The sequence below is a fragment of the Carassius auratus genome, chromosome 24, assembly GCF_003368295.1.
Source record: "Carassius auratus strain Wakin chromosome 24, ASM336829v1, whole genome shotgun sequence".
In the NCBI taxonomy this organism is placed as follows: Eukaryota; Metazoa; Chordata; class Actinopteri; order Cypriniformes; family Cyprinidae; genus Carassius; species Carassius auratus.
The window spans coordinates 1,604,057-1,620,204 of NC_039266.1; the positions used below are offsets into that span (position 1 = coordinate 1,604,057).

Here is a 16,148-nt window from a genome sequence, read left to right on the forward strand (position 1 = left end):
CAGCTGACATGGCACCCCAGTCCATCACTGACTGTGGGTACTTGACACTGGACTTCAGGCATTTTGGCATTTCCTTCTCCCCAGTCTTCCTCCAGACTCTGGCACCTTGATTTCCGAATGACATGCAAAATTTGCTTTCATCCGAAAAAAGTACTTTGGACCACTGAGCAACAGTCCAGTGCTGCGTCTCTGTAGCCCATTTCCTGCACACACCTGTGCACGGTGGCTCTGGATGTTTCTACTCCAGACTCAGTCCACTGCTTCCGCAGGTTCCCCAAGGTCTGGAATCGGTCCTTCTCCACAATCTTCCTCAGGGTCCGGTCACCTCTTCTCGTTGTGCAGCGTTTTTTGCCACACTTTTTCCTTCCAACAGACTTCCCACTGAGGTGCCTTGATACAGCACTCTGGGAACAGCCTATTCATTCAGAAATTTCTTTCTGTGTCTTACCCTCTCGCTTGAGGGTGTCAATGATGGCCTTCTGGACAGCAGTCAGGTCGGCAGTCTTACCCATGATTGTGGTTTTGAGTAATGAACCAGGCTGGGAGTTTTTAAAAGCCTCAGGAATCTTTTGCAGGTGTTTAGAGTTAATTAGTTGATTCAGATGATTAGGTTAATAGCTCGTTTAGAGAACCTTTTCATGATATGCTAATTTTCTGAGATAGGAATTTTGGGTTTTCATGAGCTGTATGCCAAAATCATCAGTATTAAAACAATAAAAGACCTGAAATATTTCAGTTTGTGTGCAATGAATCTAAAATATATGAAAGTTAAATTTTTATCATTACATTATGGAAAATAATGAACTTTATCACAATATGCTAATTTTTTGAGAAGGACCTGTATTATGCCTAATATTACAGCATTAATGAGGAATGGAGCTTGCGCAGTCATCTCTCAGGGGGCTGACTGTTCTTTCCTCGCTGTTAAGCGCTCCCCTCTCTCCGGGCACGCTTCGAGGAGTGTTTCTGTGCATGCAATCTTGCGGTTGCGGTCACACTGCATCTGAGGCAGGTCAGTGACTGCGATAGCGGGAATCGCACATGATCTGGCGAACTGGTTGTTCACTAGATCTAGAGCTAGGTCTCAAGGCTTGGAAACCCACGCTGCGGTTTCTTCACCCTCGGAGGGAAAGCTCGCTGCATCATTCATCTTTCTCTGAGGAGATTGATGTTGTATGTGTGACTGAGTGGCAAAAAAAAAAGCAACAAGGCAATGCGTGTATTACATTGTTTCATTTTTATGTGAGTTTTTTACACCAGCCCATGTTGACTCATGGGGTTGTTGACTACATTTAATTCTGGGGAATAAAATGACATATTTATCTGACTATGTGAAGTTAGATGGACAGGGGCTCTTGGGATGTAATATCTTGTGTGAGAATACATGTTTACCTCTCTTGCTCTGAGGAGGTTGAGGCAGTCAGGGGCTGCTGAGCGGAGCGGATATCACTTTTGCACTTTTGCACTTTTGCACTTTTTGGGGGAATTCGTGGCCTAATGGTTAGAGGGTTGGACTCCCAATCGAAGGGTTGTGGGTTCTAGTCTCGGGCCGGACGGAATTGTGGGTGGGGGGAGTGCATGTACAGTTCTCTCTCCACCTTCAATACCACGACTTAGGTGCCCTTGAGCAAGGCATTGAACCCCCAACTGCTCCCCGGGCGCCGCAGCATAAATGGCTGCCCACTGCTCCGGGTGTGTGCTCACAGTGTGTGTGTGTGTGTGTGTTCACTGCTCTGTGTGTGTGCATTTCGGATGGGTTAAATGCAGAGCACAAATTCTGAGTATGGGTCACCATACTTGGCTGAATGTCACTTCACTTTTACTTTATTCACTTTATTCACCACAGATGCTAGAGTCAAAGTGGCGCTCCCAGGCTGAAGGCTTCTAGTGGAAAGCGGTTATGCGGAATGAGGTTATGAGGTGTTGTGTCCTTTTTCAGATATGCACTTTTTATACCGCTCAGTCAGGGGACTGAAGTTCAGCATGCTTGCACAGGCCAAGTCTGACGACTGGTGTGTCACGATCTATCAAAAGATGCACTTATCTCCATCCTTCTTTATCGGAAGTTCCTGAGGTTTGGTTTTAGGGGCAAAAGCCTACCAATACGGATCTTCCTCTGGCCTTGCACACTCACCCCACACTTTCACGACTCAACCACATTGACGATTGGTTGATATTAGCTCAATCAGAGCAGTTGACAGTTCGGCATTGAGGTGTCATTTTCGCTCACATGAAAGAGCTGGGGATAAGACTAAACGCCAATAAAAGTGTGCTTTCTCTAGTACAGAGAACCACTTATCTGGGCTTGGTGTGTGATTTGAGCACGAAGCAGGCACGTATGTCACCTGCTCAGATCGAGTCGATCCTCACTGCAGTCGCGAGCATAAGAGAAGGCTGGTCACTCACTGTCAAGCAGTCTCGGAGATTACTGGGGTCTGATGGCAGCTACGTCCAATGTGAATACTATTGGCCTTCTGTACATGAGACCCCTACAGTGGTGGCTCAAGACCAAGGGGTTCTCCCCAAGGGGAAACCCACTTTTCATGCTAAAGGTTACGCGGCGGTGCCTACGTGCCTTAGACATGTGGAGAAGACCTTGGTTCTTGTCTCAGGGCCCAGTGCTGGGAGCCCCTTGTCACCGCGTAATGCTAGTGACAGACGCATCCCTCTTCGGCTGGGGTGCGGTCATGAGTAGCCACCCTGCCCGCGGTCTGTGGAGTGGCCACAATCCAACATGGCATATCATCTGCCCGAGAATGCTGGCCATGCTTCGAGCACTACATCATTTTCTCCCAGACTTAAGAGGTCACCATGTGTTGCTGCGCACTGACAACACAGCAGTGGTCTCTTACATCAACCACCAAGGACTTCTGCGCTCACGCCGTTTATACAAAACAGCATACCAGATCCTTGTGTGGTCCCAGGGTGAACTCCTTTTACTGAGAGCAGTCCACATTCCTGGGGATCTTAATATGGGAGCAGACATCCTGTTGAGGCAGGGGTCAGACTCGGGTGGATCAGTTTGTGACTCGAGAGACATCACACTGTCCCCTCTGGCCTCTGACTCATCCTGCTCCACTGGGGCTGGACGCCACGGTACAGACGTGGCCAATGTTTCATCTGTACATTTTTCCCCTCGATTGCTCTGCTCCTGGGAGTTCTGGAGAGAGTGCGCCGGGATGGATTCTGGCTGCTGTTAGTAGCCCTGTTCTGGCTGGGCCGGGTATGGTTCCCTGGGCCTGATTTCTCTTTTTGACGGCACTCCACGGAAGGGTCCTGTCAGGAGAGATCTCCTCTTGCAGGCGGAGGGTGCACCCCCGCTTGAAGCTTAGAGGCTGTAGGTGTGGTCTCTGAAGAGGCACAACTTTTAGCTTCTGGTCTATCCACCGAGGTTGTTGAGACTGTTCTCCAATCCAGAGCTCCCTTAATGAGGAAACTGTGTGCCTTGAAGTGGAAGCTTTTAACTTCTCTTTGCAGAGACCGCAGCTCGACTCAGTTAACTGTCCATTTGGTACAGTGCCGGAGTTCCTGCAGGCTCTCCGCAGGGTTGACCGACTCCACCCTGAAAGTCTACATGGTGGCCAAGGCAGCCTACCGCATCCCTCTCGGTGGCCAGTTAGTGGGCAGAGACCCTCTGGTTACATGTTTCTTCCATGGTGGAAAGTTTGGCCATTGGACGGGTTGTCCCCAATTACTGTCAGGCTCCTGTCTCCTTCTCTTGCTTTAGCTGTGCTCTTCCACACTAGGCAGAGATGTGAAAGTCTGGCGGCATGGGCATTCTCGTTCCCCAAAGTGTCCTCGACGCAGCTCGAGTTGCTGAAGAGGAACGTCTAAGGTTATGTATGTAACCCTGGTTCCTCGAAGGAACGTGACGCTGCGTCGGAGTGCCACACTTCCGGCATCTAGGGCTGCTGCTTGCTTCATCCTTTGAGGCTGGTTACCGGCTTCGCCGCTCATGCTTTTATGCTTCCTGGTCTCTGACGTCACCCGCCTATGATGTCTCGCCCACCTTAGACATTTTATCAGGTTTATAGAAGATAAATACAGCTTTACTATTTTTCTCCTGGAGGCTTGCTGTGAGCAGAGCTAAATAGTCACGAGTGTGCAAAGCATTTGCATAGCAATCGACTGCGAGCTGTGACACCGACATAAATAAAACAGAAATGGAAACTTTATTGATTAAAATGAACTATGGCCGAAAATCAGATCCAGCCATAATATCTTCCATCCAGAATTAACTTTCGTAACCCATATGATACGTGTTGATGCACAGACACTCTGGGGTATGTTTCCCAAAACCATCATCAGCTTACTTTGGTCACAAGTTCCACTGAACTCTATTGGCAACAACAATACTTGTTAATTGGTCTCATCTAAAGAAGCTATGGGAATAATTTTTGTGCAAAAAAAAAAAAAATTCAATAATTCATCTCCTCCACATCAACATGGCACCATTTGGGTATCTTGACATATGCATCTGCTTTGATCTGAACGTTAACAACGTATACTGTTTCTGTGGCAGCAGCAGCACACACATACTTTATGTTCAGGTTAATGCACACACATACTTTACATCATGAGACCAAAAGGGTACCAGGGTTACACGGAGGAGATGAATTATTGAATAAAGTCATAATTTTTTTTTTCTTTGTGCACAAAAAATATTCTAATAGCTTTTTAAAATTACTGTTGAACCACTGATGTTACATGGATTACTTTAACAATGTTCTTGCTGTGTTTCTGAGTCTTGATCGTGGTAGGATCCTTGTTGTCTATGGATCGTCAGAAAGCTCTCGGAATTTATCAAAAATATCTTAATTTGTGTTCCTAAAATGAACGAACATCTTACTGGTGTTGAACGACATGAGGGTGAGTAATTAATGACTGAATTTTCATTTTTGGGTGAGCTATCCCTTTAGCATGAAAATCCAACTCTTTAGCATAAAAAAGTCAGAATGCATGGATTAGCATTAAACATCTATTTAGACATAAATATATATTTACCATTATTTATTAGAATATTTACTCTCATTTCATGTGGTTTGAATTGATTGTAAATGTTATGCTATTTTTTTTTTTAAGTTCACTCTTATTGATAAACCATGATTTGTGCATCAATCATCAGTCAGTCAGTAAGAGTGTGTCTCAGTCAGTCCCTTAGTTCACTAGTCAGTGCACTGCTCAGGGATCACATAATGCTCATGCCCAAAACATTCCCACAATGCATCATGAAAGCCAGTATGCATCACTGCTGTCTGTTGTTATGTCCCTATTTTCAAGTGTTTTCTTTTGCTTTGGGAGGAGTTTGTGTGTCTCTGTCCAGGAAGAAGACTGATTGGTTCCTGCAGTCTAATTAGTGACACGCTCTGCCTGGTCAGCTGACTCCTAGCTGCTTATAAAGCTCCTTCATCACTTCCTGCTCCAGCCTCATGTCCTGCTTTTCAATAAGAAACTCTTTCATGATTCGCCTTTACCCTAGATGGGGTGTAACACTGTAGTGATGTTTCTTAAGGTACCACAAACCAGCTGAGCTGAAATACATGTGTTTAATTCATATACAAAAAACATGAATGATCAATATGTTGAACATTTTAAAATATCCATAATCATAGTCAATCCTTAATAAACTGACAGATGATGAAACACCAGTCAACATAATTATACAAAACAAAGATTAAACAGTTTGATGTGCAGGTATAATGAAAGACAGGATGAAATGAACGAGCAATCTTCATTTAGAAGCTCATTTAAATACAGCATCAGTTCATTTGCATATTGATCAGATGCTTCAGTGCTCTGAGAGTGTTTATAGTGCTGTGAGTTTAACACTTCATCACTGACACACACAACAATCTTCATCAACATGACCTTCATCATCATCTTCATCTGGACTCTCACAGCGTTTGCTCAAGGTTTGTGGAGCACAAGTTTGATATCAATTCATTTCTTCAAGTATATCGTCAAAGTTTTGAGTTGATTTTCTTCTTGTTGTGTGTTTCAGAGTGTAGAGGACAGATCAGCGTCACTCAGAGTCCCTCAACGACAGCAGCTCAACCAGGAGAAACAGTGAAGATCAACTGTAGAACCAGCACAGATGTGTACAGATATAGTGGATCTGATTATTTAGCCTGGTACTTACAGAAACCTGGAGAAGCTCCTAAACTCCTGATTTATTTAGCAAACAGTCTCCAGTCAGGAACTCCATCTAGATTCAGTGGCAGTGGATCTAACAGTGATTTCACTCTGACCATCAGTGGAGTCCAGACTGAAGATGCTGGACATTATTACTGTCAGAGTGCTCACGTCATCAGTGGTAGCTGGGTGTTCACACAGTGATTGTGAGTGGTACAAAAACCTGTGTCAGTCAGAGTCACAGTGACTGAACTGATGCTGCAGCTGATCAAACACTATCACTCACTACTGACACACAGAGACCAAACACAGAACTACACATGAGCTCACAACTGAGTTAGGACTCACATCAGCTCTATTAGACTCAGATCTGTCCTGGGACAGACGGGTTTGACTCATTTATGCTCTGATTTTGTGATGAATTGATATCAAATCAATCCAAAAACACACAAATGTTTCTCTGTTACAGTTTGATAGTTTTATGTTTTTAGGTTGTACTTACAATCTTACTGATAAAGGTGCTTTATGAAACTATCACTCAAACTTCATAACTGTCTCATCAGTGCATGAGCAGAAGTGAAAGTGTTTCAGTTCAGAGCGTTGAACCGATCAAACAGTGAAACTGTGAGTTTGAGCTGAAATCAGATTTGCATTGACAGCTTTAGTGATTCTGATGGTCTCAGAATAGAGCAGCTCCGTCTCCAGAGACCATGTTCAAACCCCAAGAGCTTCAGTTCACATTTACTGCTAAACACAGCTGTTCTCAACTATTACAATCCATCAACAGCAGCTGAAACTTTAGTGAAGGAAGGACACACTGATCAATGATGCAGTCGAACACAAATGGAAGGCGTTCAGAAGCTTTATTGAATGAACAGCAATGGCAGCACATTGAAAGACTGCTTGAGTATTGAGCTGTAAATCAGGAGACTGCTGTGAATCCTGCTGCTCTTCACTGGAGAAACATCAGCACTCGGAGCTCTTGAGGAACGAGGTCTCGTGATCAGCTCCGTCATGTGTTACTCTGCAGACGAAGCGCTCGCCGGCTTCCCAGCGTGCTTTGCTGAGGCTCAGGACGCTGCTGCGGCTGTAGCGTCCGTCCCGCTCGCTCTCTGCGCTGGTCTGAACCCCCTCGGTGACCTCTGACCCGTCCAGCGTCCAGCTCACCTGCGCCCCCTGTGGAGAGTAAGAGCTGAGCAGACAGAGCAGTGCGGCTGAGTCTCCAGAGATCTGCAGAGAAGAGGGAGGCAGCAGAGACACGGAGGGCTTCACTGCGGGACCAGCTGAAACACACACACACACACACACACACACACAACACACGCACGCACACGCACACACACACACACACACACACACACACACACACACACACACACACACACACACACACACACACACACAGAGAGAGAAGCAGAAATGAAAAACTGATCAGTGGAGTTTAATTTTATAAGATATGAAACTATCTTCAGAATTTTGAAAAAAAAAAAATCATTATTCAAGAAAATGTATGTTTATATTATGATGTCGCTATATGACTCAGAAAAAAAATCATCATTTCATTATTAATGGTACTTTTGAAATATTCATGCTATTCAGACTCACAATCATGAATATCAGCAAACTTGAGAGTTTAAATAGTTTAAATGATTAATTTTCTAAATGCTCTTCAAGTTCCTTGTTGTCTGATGACAAACACTTTATTGTTAAATGTGCCAAGATTTTAGACAAAATCATATCAAGAAATAATTAAATAGATTTTAAAGTTCTGCTATCAATACATGTAATTGCATGTAATTAATCATATAAATAAAAAATAACATTTAAAAAAGTTTTTTTGAATTCAAAAAAGTAAATAAGGATGAAATAAATGCAAAAAATGCTCTAATAAGATTTATTTCAGAAATAGTAAGTTACAGAACATGTGAACTTTTAACTTTTAATCCCAATCTAATAAAAACACTGCCCACATGAAAAATAATCAGTATATTGTGATTTTGTCAAAAGGTATGGAAAACATATTAATTGCAATATTAATTTTACTTTAAAAATATTATTCTTATATGACACTAACAATGAATTGTACTTTTCAATGTAATTGTAAATGTATGTTATGATGTTGTTGTTTTTAAATGATCAGCAGCAGATGCAAACTTGATTCTGAACATGTTCATTAACTACATTTCTCTTTGTCTGGTGACGACGTCTACACAATTACATTTAGTATTATCAGACTTTGTCATGCATCTAAAAACATCCTAATTTCTATATTTACCATTAATTATTGTCAAAATTATATATATCAAGAATTAACTGACTATATATCATGTCATCTAAAGATACAATATTTTTGTACTGATAATGAGTTAAATTATTCATGTAAAATGATAAATGAGATTTAAAAAAAATATGAAAAAAATATACAACTTAAGTAAATCATGAAATAAATTAAATATTGCAATTATTAAAGAAACTTTACAAAAACATTTTTTTATAATAAAAGGACTAATTTAAAAAATTTTTTGCAGAAATAATCTAAAAATGAATGAAAATGAATGAATCAAATATCATATATTTTAATGACAGAATTGAAGAGACTTACCGATGGTCAGTTTAGTTCCTCCACCAAAAGTGTACCACAGTGCTTCATTCTAGTGAAAGCGTCGTACAAAAACCTCCGTCACACTCAAATAAACACAAACTCCAGCAGAGAAAGAGAGAAGAGACTCACACACTGATATCAGACTCAACAGCAGCTCTTCTCAACAGCACTCAGCAATTATTATAAAAAACAGCACAAAATCTTCATCTTTAATAATTAATCCTTGTTATTACATTAAGGCTAAAATCAAATCATTTGTTTCATAATCAGTCCCAAAAATCATCATATTTACAAAACACCTGTTATTTAAAGCTTTGTGATGACCAAGATTTAGAAGGTGACTCCTCTGAATGACCTTTGACCTGTTATACAGTATCATACTAGACCTATCATGGATGACATCAAATCTGTAACACAGGTATTAAATGATCTCAGCGTGAAAAACTGACTGAAACTTAACATAAAACAGTGTTTGGAGAGAGAAGCTCGACCTGAAATAAATAATTAAATAACTTTAAGCAAATCGTGAGTGTTTGTTTCTGAAAATGAAAAAAAAAAGGAATTTATTAGAAAATATAATAAACAGTAAATGGATGAATCTGCTGTCTCCAGGTAAATGATGTGAGTGTGTTTGCATATTGATCAGATGCTTCAGTGCTCTGAGAGTGTTTATAGTGCTGTGAGTTTAACACTTCATCACTGACACACACAACAATCTTCATCAACATGACCTTCATCATCATCTTCATCTGGACTCTCACAGCGTTTGCTCAAGGTTTGTGGAGCACAAGTTTGATATCAATTCATTTCTTCAAGTATATTGTCAAAGTTTTGAGTTGATTTTCTTCTTGTTGTGTGTTTCAGAGTGTAGAGGACAGATCAGCGTCACTCAGAGTCCCTCAACGACAGCAGCTCAACCAGGAGAAACAGTGAAGATCAGCTGTAGAACCAGCAGAAATGTGCATGTATATAGTACAGCACGTTACTTTTTAAGCTGGTACTTACAGAAACCTGGAGAAGCTCCTAAACTCCTGATTTATTTCGCAGACGCTCTTCATTCAGGAACTCCATTTAGATTCAGTGGCATGAGTTCATCTGCGACTGATTTCACTCTGACCATCAGTGGAGTCCAGACTGAAGATGCTGGACATTATTACTGTAAGAGTTTACATGAAATCAACAGTAACTGGGTGTTCACACAGTGATTGTGAGTGGTACAAAAACCTGTGTCAGTCAGAGTCACAGTGACTGAACTGATGCTGCAGCTGATCAAACACTATCACTCACTACTGACACACAGAGACCAAACACAGAACTACACATGAGCTCACAACTGAGTTAGGACTCACATCAGCTCTATTAGACTCAGATCTGTCCTGGGACAGACGGGTTTGACTCAATTAAACTCAGAATCAGAAAAACTAAAGTATGTAAAGTGATATCAAATCAAACAAAAAACAATGGTGCCATATTTCTCAGTTTCAGTGTTATAGTTTTTGTGTTTTGTTAAGAATATATTATTTAACCCTCATTTTGTATTACCAAGGACCTAAAGCTGTTCTTGAGCAGTTTCTCAAGTAGTTTATTCATCTCAAGCTGCCAATATACAGCGACTACTAAATTGTCCCTAAAAAAAACTTTGATCAAACAATTAAAGTGGACATTACACAGTTTCCGAAGAATCTTTAGTTTTATCAGATTTATAAAACATAAATACAGCTTTAACATTTCTCTCCTGGAGGCGTGCTGTGAGCGGAGCTAAATAGTCAGGAGCGTACAAAGCATTTCAATTGCAATCATCTGCAAGCTGTGACACCGACATAAATAAAACAGGAATGGAAACTTTATTGATTAAAATTAACTATGGCCAAAAATCAGATCCAGTCATAATATATTCCATCCAGAATTAACTTTCGTAACCCATATGATACGTGTTGATGCAGAGACACTCTGGGGTATGTTTCCCAAAACCATCATCAGCTTACTTTGGTCACAAGCTCCACTAAACTCTATTGGCAACAACAATACTTGTTAATTGGTCTCATCTAAAGAAGCTATGGGAATATATTTTGTGCAAAAAAACAAAAACAAAAACAAACCTTTATTCAACAATTCGTCTCCTCCACATCACCATGGCACCATTATGGTATCACGACGTATGCGTCTGCTTTGATCTGAACGTAAACTGTTTCTGTGTCAGCAGCAGCACACACATACTTCATGTTCAGGATAATGCACACTATACTTTACATCATGAGACCAAAAAGATACCAGGGTTACACGGAGGAGACAAATTGTTGAACAAAGTCATTATTTTTCCTTTCTTTGTGCACAAAAATGATTCTCATAGCTTCTTAAAATTACAGTTGAACCACTGATGTTCCATGGATTATTTTAACAATGTTCTTGCTGTGTTTCTGAGTCTTGATCGTGGTAGGATCCTTGTTGTCTATGGATGGTCAGAAAGCTCTCGGAGTTCATCAAAAATATCTTAATTTATGATCCTAAGATGAACAAAGATCTTACAGGTTTGGAACGACATGAGGGTGAGTAATTAATGACTGAATTTTCATTTTTCAGCTCTTTAGCATGTAAATCCAACTCTTTAGCAGAATAAATAAGTCAGAATGCATGAAATAGCATTAGACATCATCTTTAAATAGATATTTACCACTATTTATCAGAACATTTATTCTCATTTCATGTGGTTTCAATTGGTTGTAAATGTTTAAATGTTTAAAGTTCACTCTTATTTATAAACCATGATTTGTGCATCAGTCATCATTCAGTCAGTAAGAGTGTGTCTCAGTCAGTCCCTTAGTTCACTAGTCAGTGCACTGCTCAGGGATCACATAATGCTCATGCTCAAAACATTCCCACAATGCACCATGAAAGCCAGTGTGCATCACTGCTGTCTGTTGTTGTGTCCCTTTTTTCAAGTGTTTTCTTTTGCTTTGGGAGGAGTTTGTGTGTCTCTGTCCAGGAAGAAGACTGATTGGTTCCTGCAGTCTAATTAGTGACACACTCTGCCTGGTCAGCTGACTCCTAGCTGCTTATAAAGGCCTCCTTCATCACTTCCTGCTCCAGCCTCATGTCCTGCTTTTCAATAAGAAACTCTTTCATGATACGCCTTTACCCTAGACGGGGTGTAACACTGTAGTGATGTTTCTTAAGGTACCACAAACCAACTGAGCTGAAATACATGTGTTTAATTCATATACAAAAACCATGAATGATCAAAATGTTGAACATTTTAATATATCCATAATCATAGTCAATCCTTAATAAACTGACAGATGATGAAACACCAGTCAACATAATTGTACAAAACAAAGATTAAACAGTTTGATGTGCAGTTACAATGATGGACAGGATGAAATGAACGAGCAATCTTCATTTAGAAGCTCATTTAAATACAGCATCAGTTCATTTGAATATTGATCAGATGCTTCAGTGCTCTGAGAGTGTTTATAGTGCTGTGAGTTTAACACTTCATCACTGACACACACAACAATCTTCATCAACATGACCTTCATCATCATCTTCATCTGGACTCTCACAGCGTTTGCTCAAGGTTTGTGGAGCACAAGTTTGATATCAATTCATTTCTTCAAGTATATCGTCAAAGTTTTGAGTTGATTTTCTTCTTGTTGTGTGTTTCAGAGTGTAGAGGACAGATCAGCGTCACTCAGAGTCCCTCAACGACAGCAGCTCAACCAGGAGAAACAGTGAAGATCAACTGTAGAACCAGCACAGATGTGTATTACAATGGTGCTTATTATTATTTAGCCTGGTACTTACAGAAACCTGGAGAAGCTCCTAAACTCCTGATTTATTTAGCAAACAGTCTCCAGTCAGGAACTCCATCTAGATTCAGTGGCAGTGGATCTAACAGTGATTTCACTCTGACCATCAGTGGAGTCCAGACTGAAGATGCTGGACATTATTACTGTCAGAGTATACATGAAATCAACAGTAACTGGGTGTTCACACAGTGATTGTGAGTGGTACAAAAACCTGTGTCAGTCAGAGTCACAGTGACTGAACTGATGCTGCAGCTGATCAAACACTATCACTCACTACTGACACACAGAGACCAAACACAGAACTACACATGAGCTCACAACTGAGTTAGGACTCACATCAGCTCTATTAGACTCAGATCTGTCCTGGGACAGACGGGTTTGACTCATTTATGCTCTGATTTTGTGATGAATTGATATCAAATCAATCCAAAAACACACAAATGTTTCTCTGTTACAGTTTGATAGTTTTATGTTTTTAGGTTGTACTTACAATCTTACTGATAAAGGTGCTTTATGAAACTATCACTCAAACTTCATAACTGTCTCATCAGTGCATGAGCAGAAGTGAAACTGTTTCAGTTCAGAGCGTTGAACCGATCAAACAGTGAAACTGTGAGTTTGAGCTGAAATCAGATTTGCATTGACAGCTTTAGTGATTCTGATGGTCTCAGAATAGAGCAGCTCCGTCTCCAGAGACCATGTTCAAACCCCAAGAGCTTCAGTTCACATTTACTGCTAAACACAGCTGTTCTCAACTATTACAATCCATCAACAGCAGCTGAAACTTTAGTGAAGGAAGGACACACTGATCAATGATGCAGTCGAACACAAATGGAAGGCGTTCAGAAGCTTTATTGAATGAACAGCAATGGCAGCACATTGAAAGACTGCTTGAGTATTGAGCTGTAAATCAGGAGACTGCTGTGAATCCTGCTGCTCTTCACTGGAGAAACATCAGCACTCGGAGCTCTTGAGGAACGAGGTCTCGTGATCAGCTCCGTCATGTGTTACTCTGCAGACGAAGCGCTCGCCGGCTTCCCAGCGTGCTTTGCTGAGGCTCAGGACGCTGCTGCGGCTGTAGCGTCCGTCCCGCTCGCTCTCTGCGCTGGTCTGAACCCCCTCGGTGACCTCTGACCCGTCCAGCGTCCAGCTCACCTGCGCCCCCTGTGGAGAGTAAGAGCTGAGCAGACAGAGCAGTGCGGCTGAGTCTCCAGAGATCTGCAGAGAAGAGGGAGGCAGCAGAGACACGGAGGGCTTCACTGCGGGACCAGCTGCAACACACACACACACACACACACACACACACAGACACGCACACACACACACACACACACACACACACACACACACACACACACACACACACACACACAGAAGCAGAAGTGAAAAACTGATCAGTGGAGTTTAATTTTATAAGATACATATGAAACAATCTTCAGAATTTTGAAAAAAAAAACATAATTCAAGAAAATGTATGTTTATATTATGATGTCGCTATATGACTTAGAAAAAAAGATTATCATTTCATTATTAATGGTATTTTTGAAATATTCATGCTATTCAGATTCACAATCATGAATATCAGCAAACTTGAGAGTTTAAATAGTTTAAATGATTAATTTTCTAAATGCTCTTCAATTTCCTTGTTGTCTGATGACAAACACTTTATTGTTAAATGTGCCAAGATTTTAGACAAAATCATATCAAGAAATAATTACATAGATTTTAAAGTACTGCTATCAATACATGTAAATGCATGTAATTAATCATATAAATAAAAAATAACATTTAAAAAGAATTTTAAATTATAAAATGTAAATAAGGGATGAAATAAATGCAAAAAAAAAAAATACACTAATAAGATTTATTTCAGAAATTGTAAGTTACAGAACATGTGAACTTTTAACTTCTAATAAAAGTTCGAGTTAAGTTATTCATGTAAAATGATAAATGAGATTTAAAAAGAATACGAAAAAAATATACAACTTAAGTAAATGATGAAATAAATTAAATATTGCAATTATCAAAGAAACTTTACAAAAACATTTTTTTATAATAAAAGGACTAATTTTCAAATATTTTTGCAGAAATAATCTAAAAATGAATTAAAATGAATGAATCAAATATCATATATTTTAATGACAGAATTGAAGAGACTTACCGATGGTCAGTTCAGTTCCTCCACCAAAAGTGTACCACAGTGCTTCATTCTAGTGAAAGCGTCGTACAAAAACCTCCGTCACACTCAAATAAACACAAACTCCTGCAGAGAAAGAGAGAAGAGACTCACACACTGATATCAGACTCAACAGCAGCTCTTCTCAACAGCACTCAGCAATTATTATAAAAAACAGCACAAACTGTTCATCTTTAATAATTAATCCTTGTTATTACATTAAGACTAAAATCAAATCATTTGTTTCATAATCAGTCCCAAAAATCATCATATTTACAAAACACCTGTTATTTAAAGCTTTGTGATGACCGAGATTTAGAAGGTGACTCCCTTGAATGACCTTTGACCTGTTATACAGTATCATACTAGACCTATCATGGATGACATCAAATCTGTAACACAGTTATTAAATGATCTCAGCGTGAAAAACTGACTGAAACTTAACATAAAACAGTGTTTGGAGAGAGAAGCTCGACATAACTCGAAATAAATAATTAAATAACATGCGATAAATCATGAGTGTCGCACACAGAGAGACCAAACACAGAACTACACATGAGCTCAGAACTGAGTTAGGACTCACATCAGCTCTATTAGACTCAGATCTGTCCTGTGACAGAAAACACATGCATTTTTTTCAGTTCCATTTTAGTTTTTGTAGATTGTACTAAAATCAATCAATCAATCAATCAATCATCTTTATTTATATAGCACTTTAAACAAAATACATTGCGTCAAAGCACTGAATAACATTCATTTGGAAAACAGTGTGTCAATAATGCAAAATGATAGTTAAAGGCAGTTCATCATTGAATTCAGTTTTGACATATCTGTTCAGTTTAAATAGTGTCTGTGCATTTATTTGCAATGTCAAGTCAATGATATCGCTGTAGATGAAGTGACCCCAACTAAGCAAGCCAGAGGCAACGGCGGCAAGGAACCGAACCTCCATCGGTGACAGAATGGAGAAAAAAACCTTGGGAGAAACCAGGCTCAGTTGGGGTCAGTTCTCCTCTGACCAGACGAAACCAGTAGTTCAATTCCAGGCTGCAGCAAAGTCAGATTGTGCAGAAGAATCATCTGTTTCCTGTGGTCTTGTCCTGGTGCTCCTCTGAGACAAGGTCTTTACAGGGGATCTGTATCTGGGCTCTAGTTGTCCTGGTCTCCGCTGTCTTTCTGGGCAGTAGAGGTCCTTTCTAGATGCTGATCCACCATCTGGTCTGGATACGTCCTGGATCCGGGTGACTGCAGTGACCCTCTGATCTGGATACAGACTGGATCTGGTGGCCACGGTGACCTCGGAACAAGAGAGAAACAGACAAATATTAGCGTAGATGCCATTCTTCTAATGATGTAGCAAGTACATAGGGTGTTATGGGAAGTGTTTCCGGTTCCGGTTTACCTAATTAATGCAGCCTAAAAATCCTTTAAC

At 40.3% G+C, this 16,148-nt stretch overlaps 1 long non-coding RNA gene and 2 gene segments (V, D, J or C); 2 read left to right on the forward strand and 1 right to left on the reverse strand.

Moving 5' to 3' along the window:
- Nucleotides 1-5,717: 5,717 nt before the first annotated feature.
- Nucleotides 5,718-6,369, forward strand: LOC113041975 (Ig kappa chain V region 3547-like). The segment is given in 2 exon segments: nucleotides 5,718-5,912; nucleotides 6,002-6,369. Coding segments are annotated over 2 exon segments (384 nt in total).
- A 5,890-nt stretch (nucleotides 6,370-12,259) lies between these two features.
- LOC113041976 (Ig kappa chain V-III region PC 2485/PC 4039-like) lies at nucleotides 12,260-12,732 on the forward strand. The segment is given in 2 exon segments: nucleotides 12,260-12,308; nucleotides 12,398-12,732. Coding segments are annotated over 2 exon segments (384 nt in total).
- An 894-nt stretch (nucleotides 12,733-13,626) lies between these two features.
- LOC113041978 (uncharacterized) lies at nucleotides 13,627-15,036 on the reverse strand. Its single transcript, XR_003275499.1, has 3 exons — nucleotides 15,001-15,036; nucleotides 14,702-14,800; nucleotides 13,627-13,811 (listed from the first exon to the last, which is right to left on the reverse strand). It is a non-coding gene; the product is annotated as an uncharacterized LOC113041978 (long non-coding RNA).
- Between the last annotated feature and the right edge of the window lie 1,112 nt (nucleotides 15,037-16,148).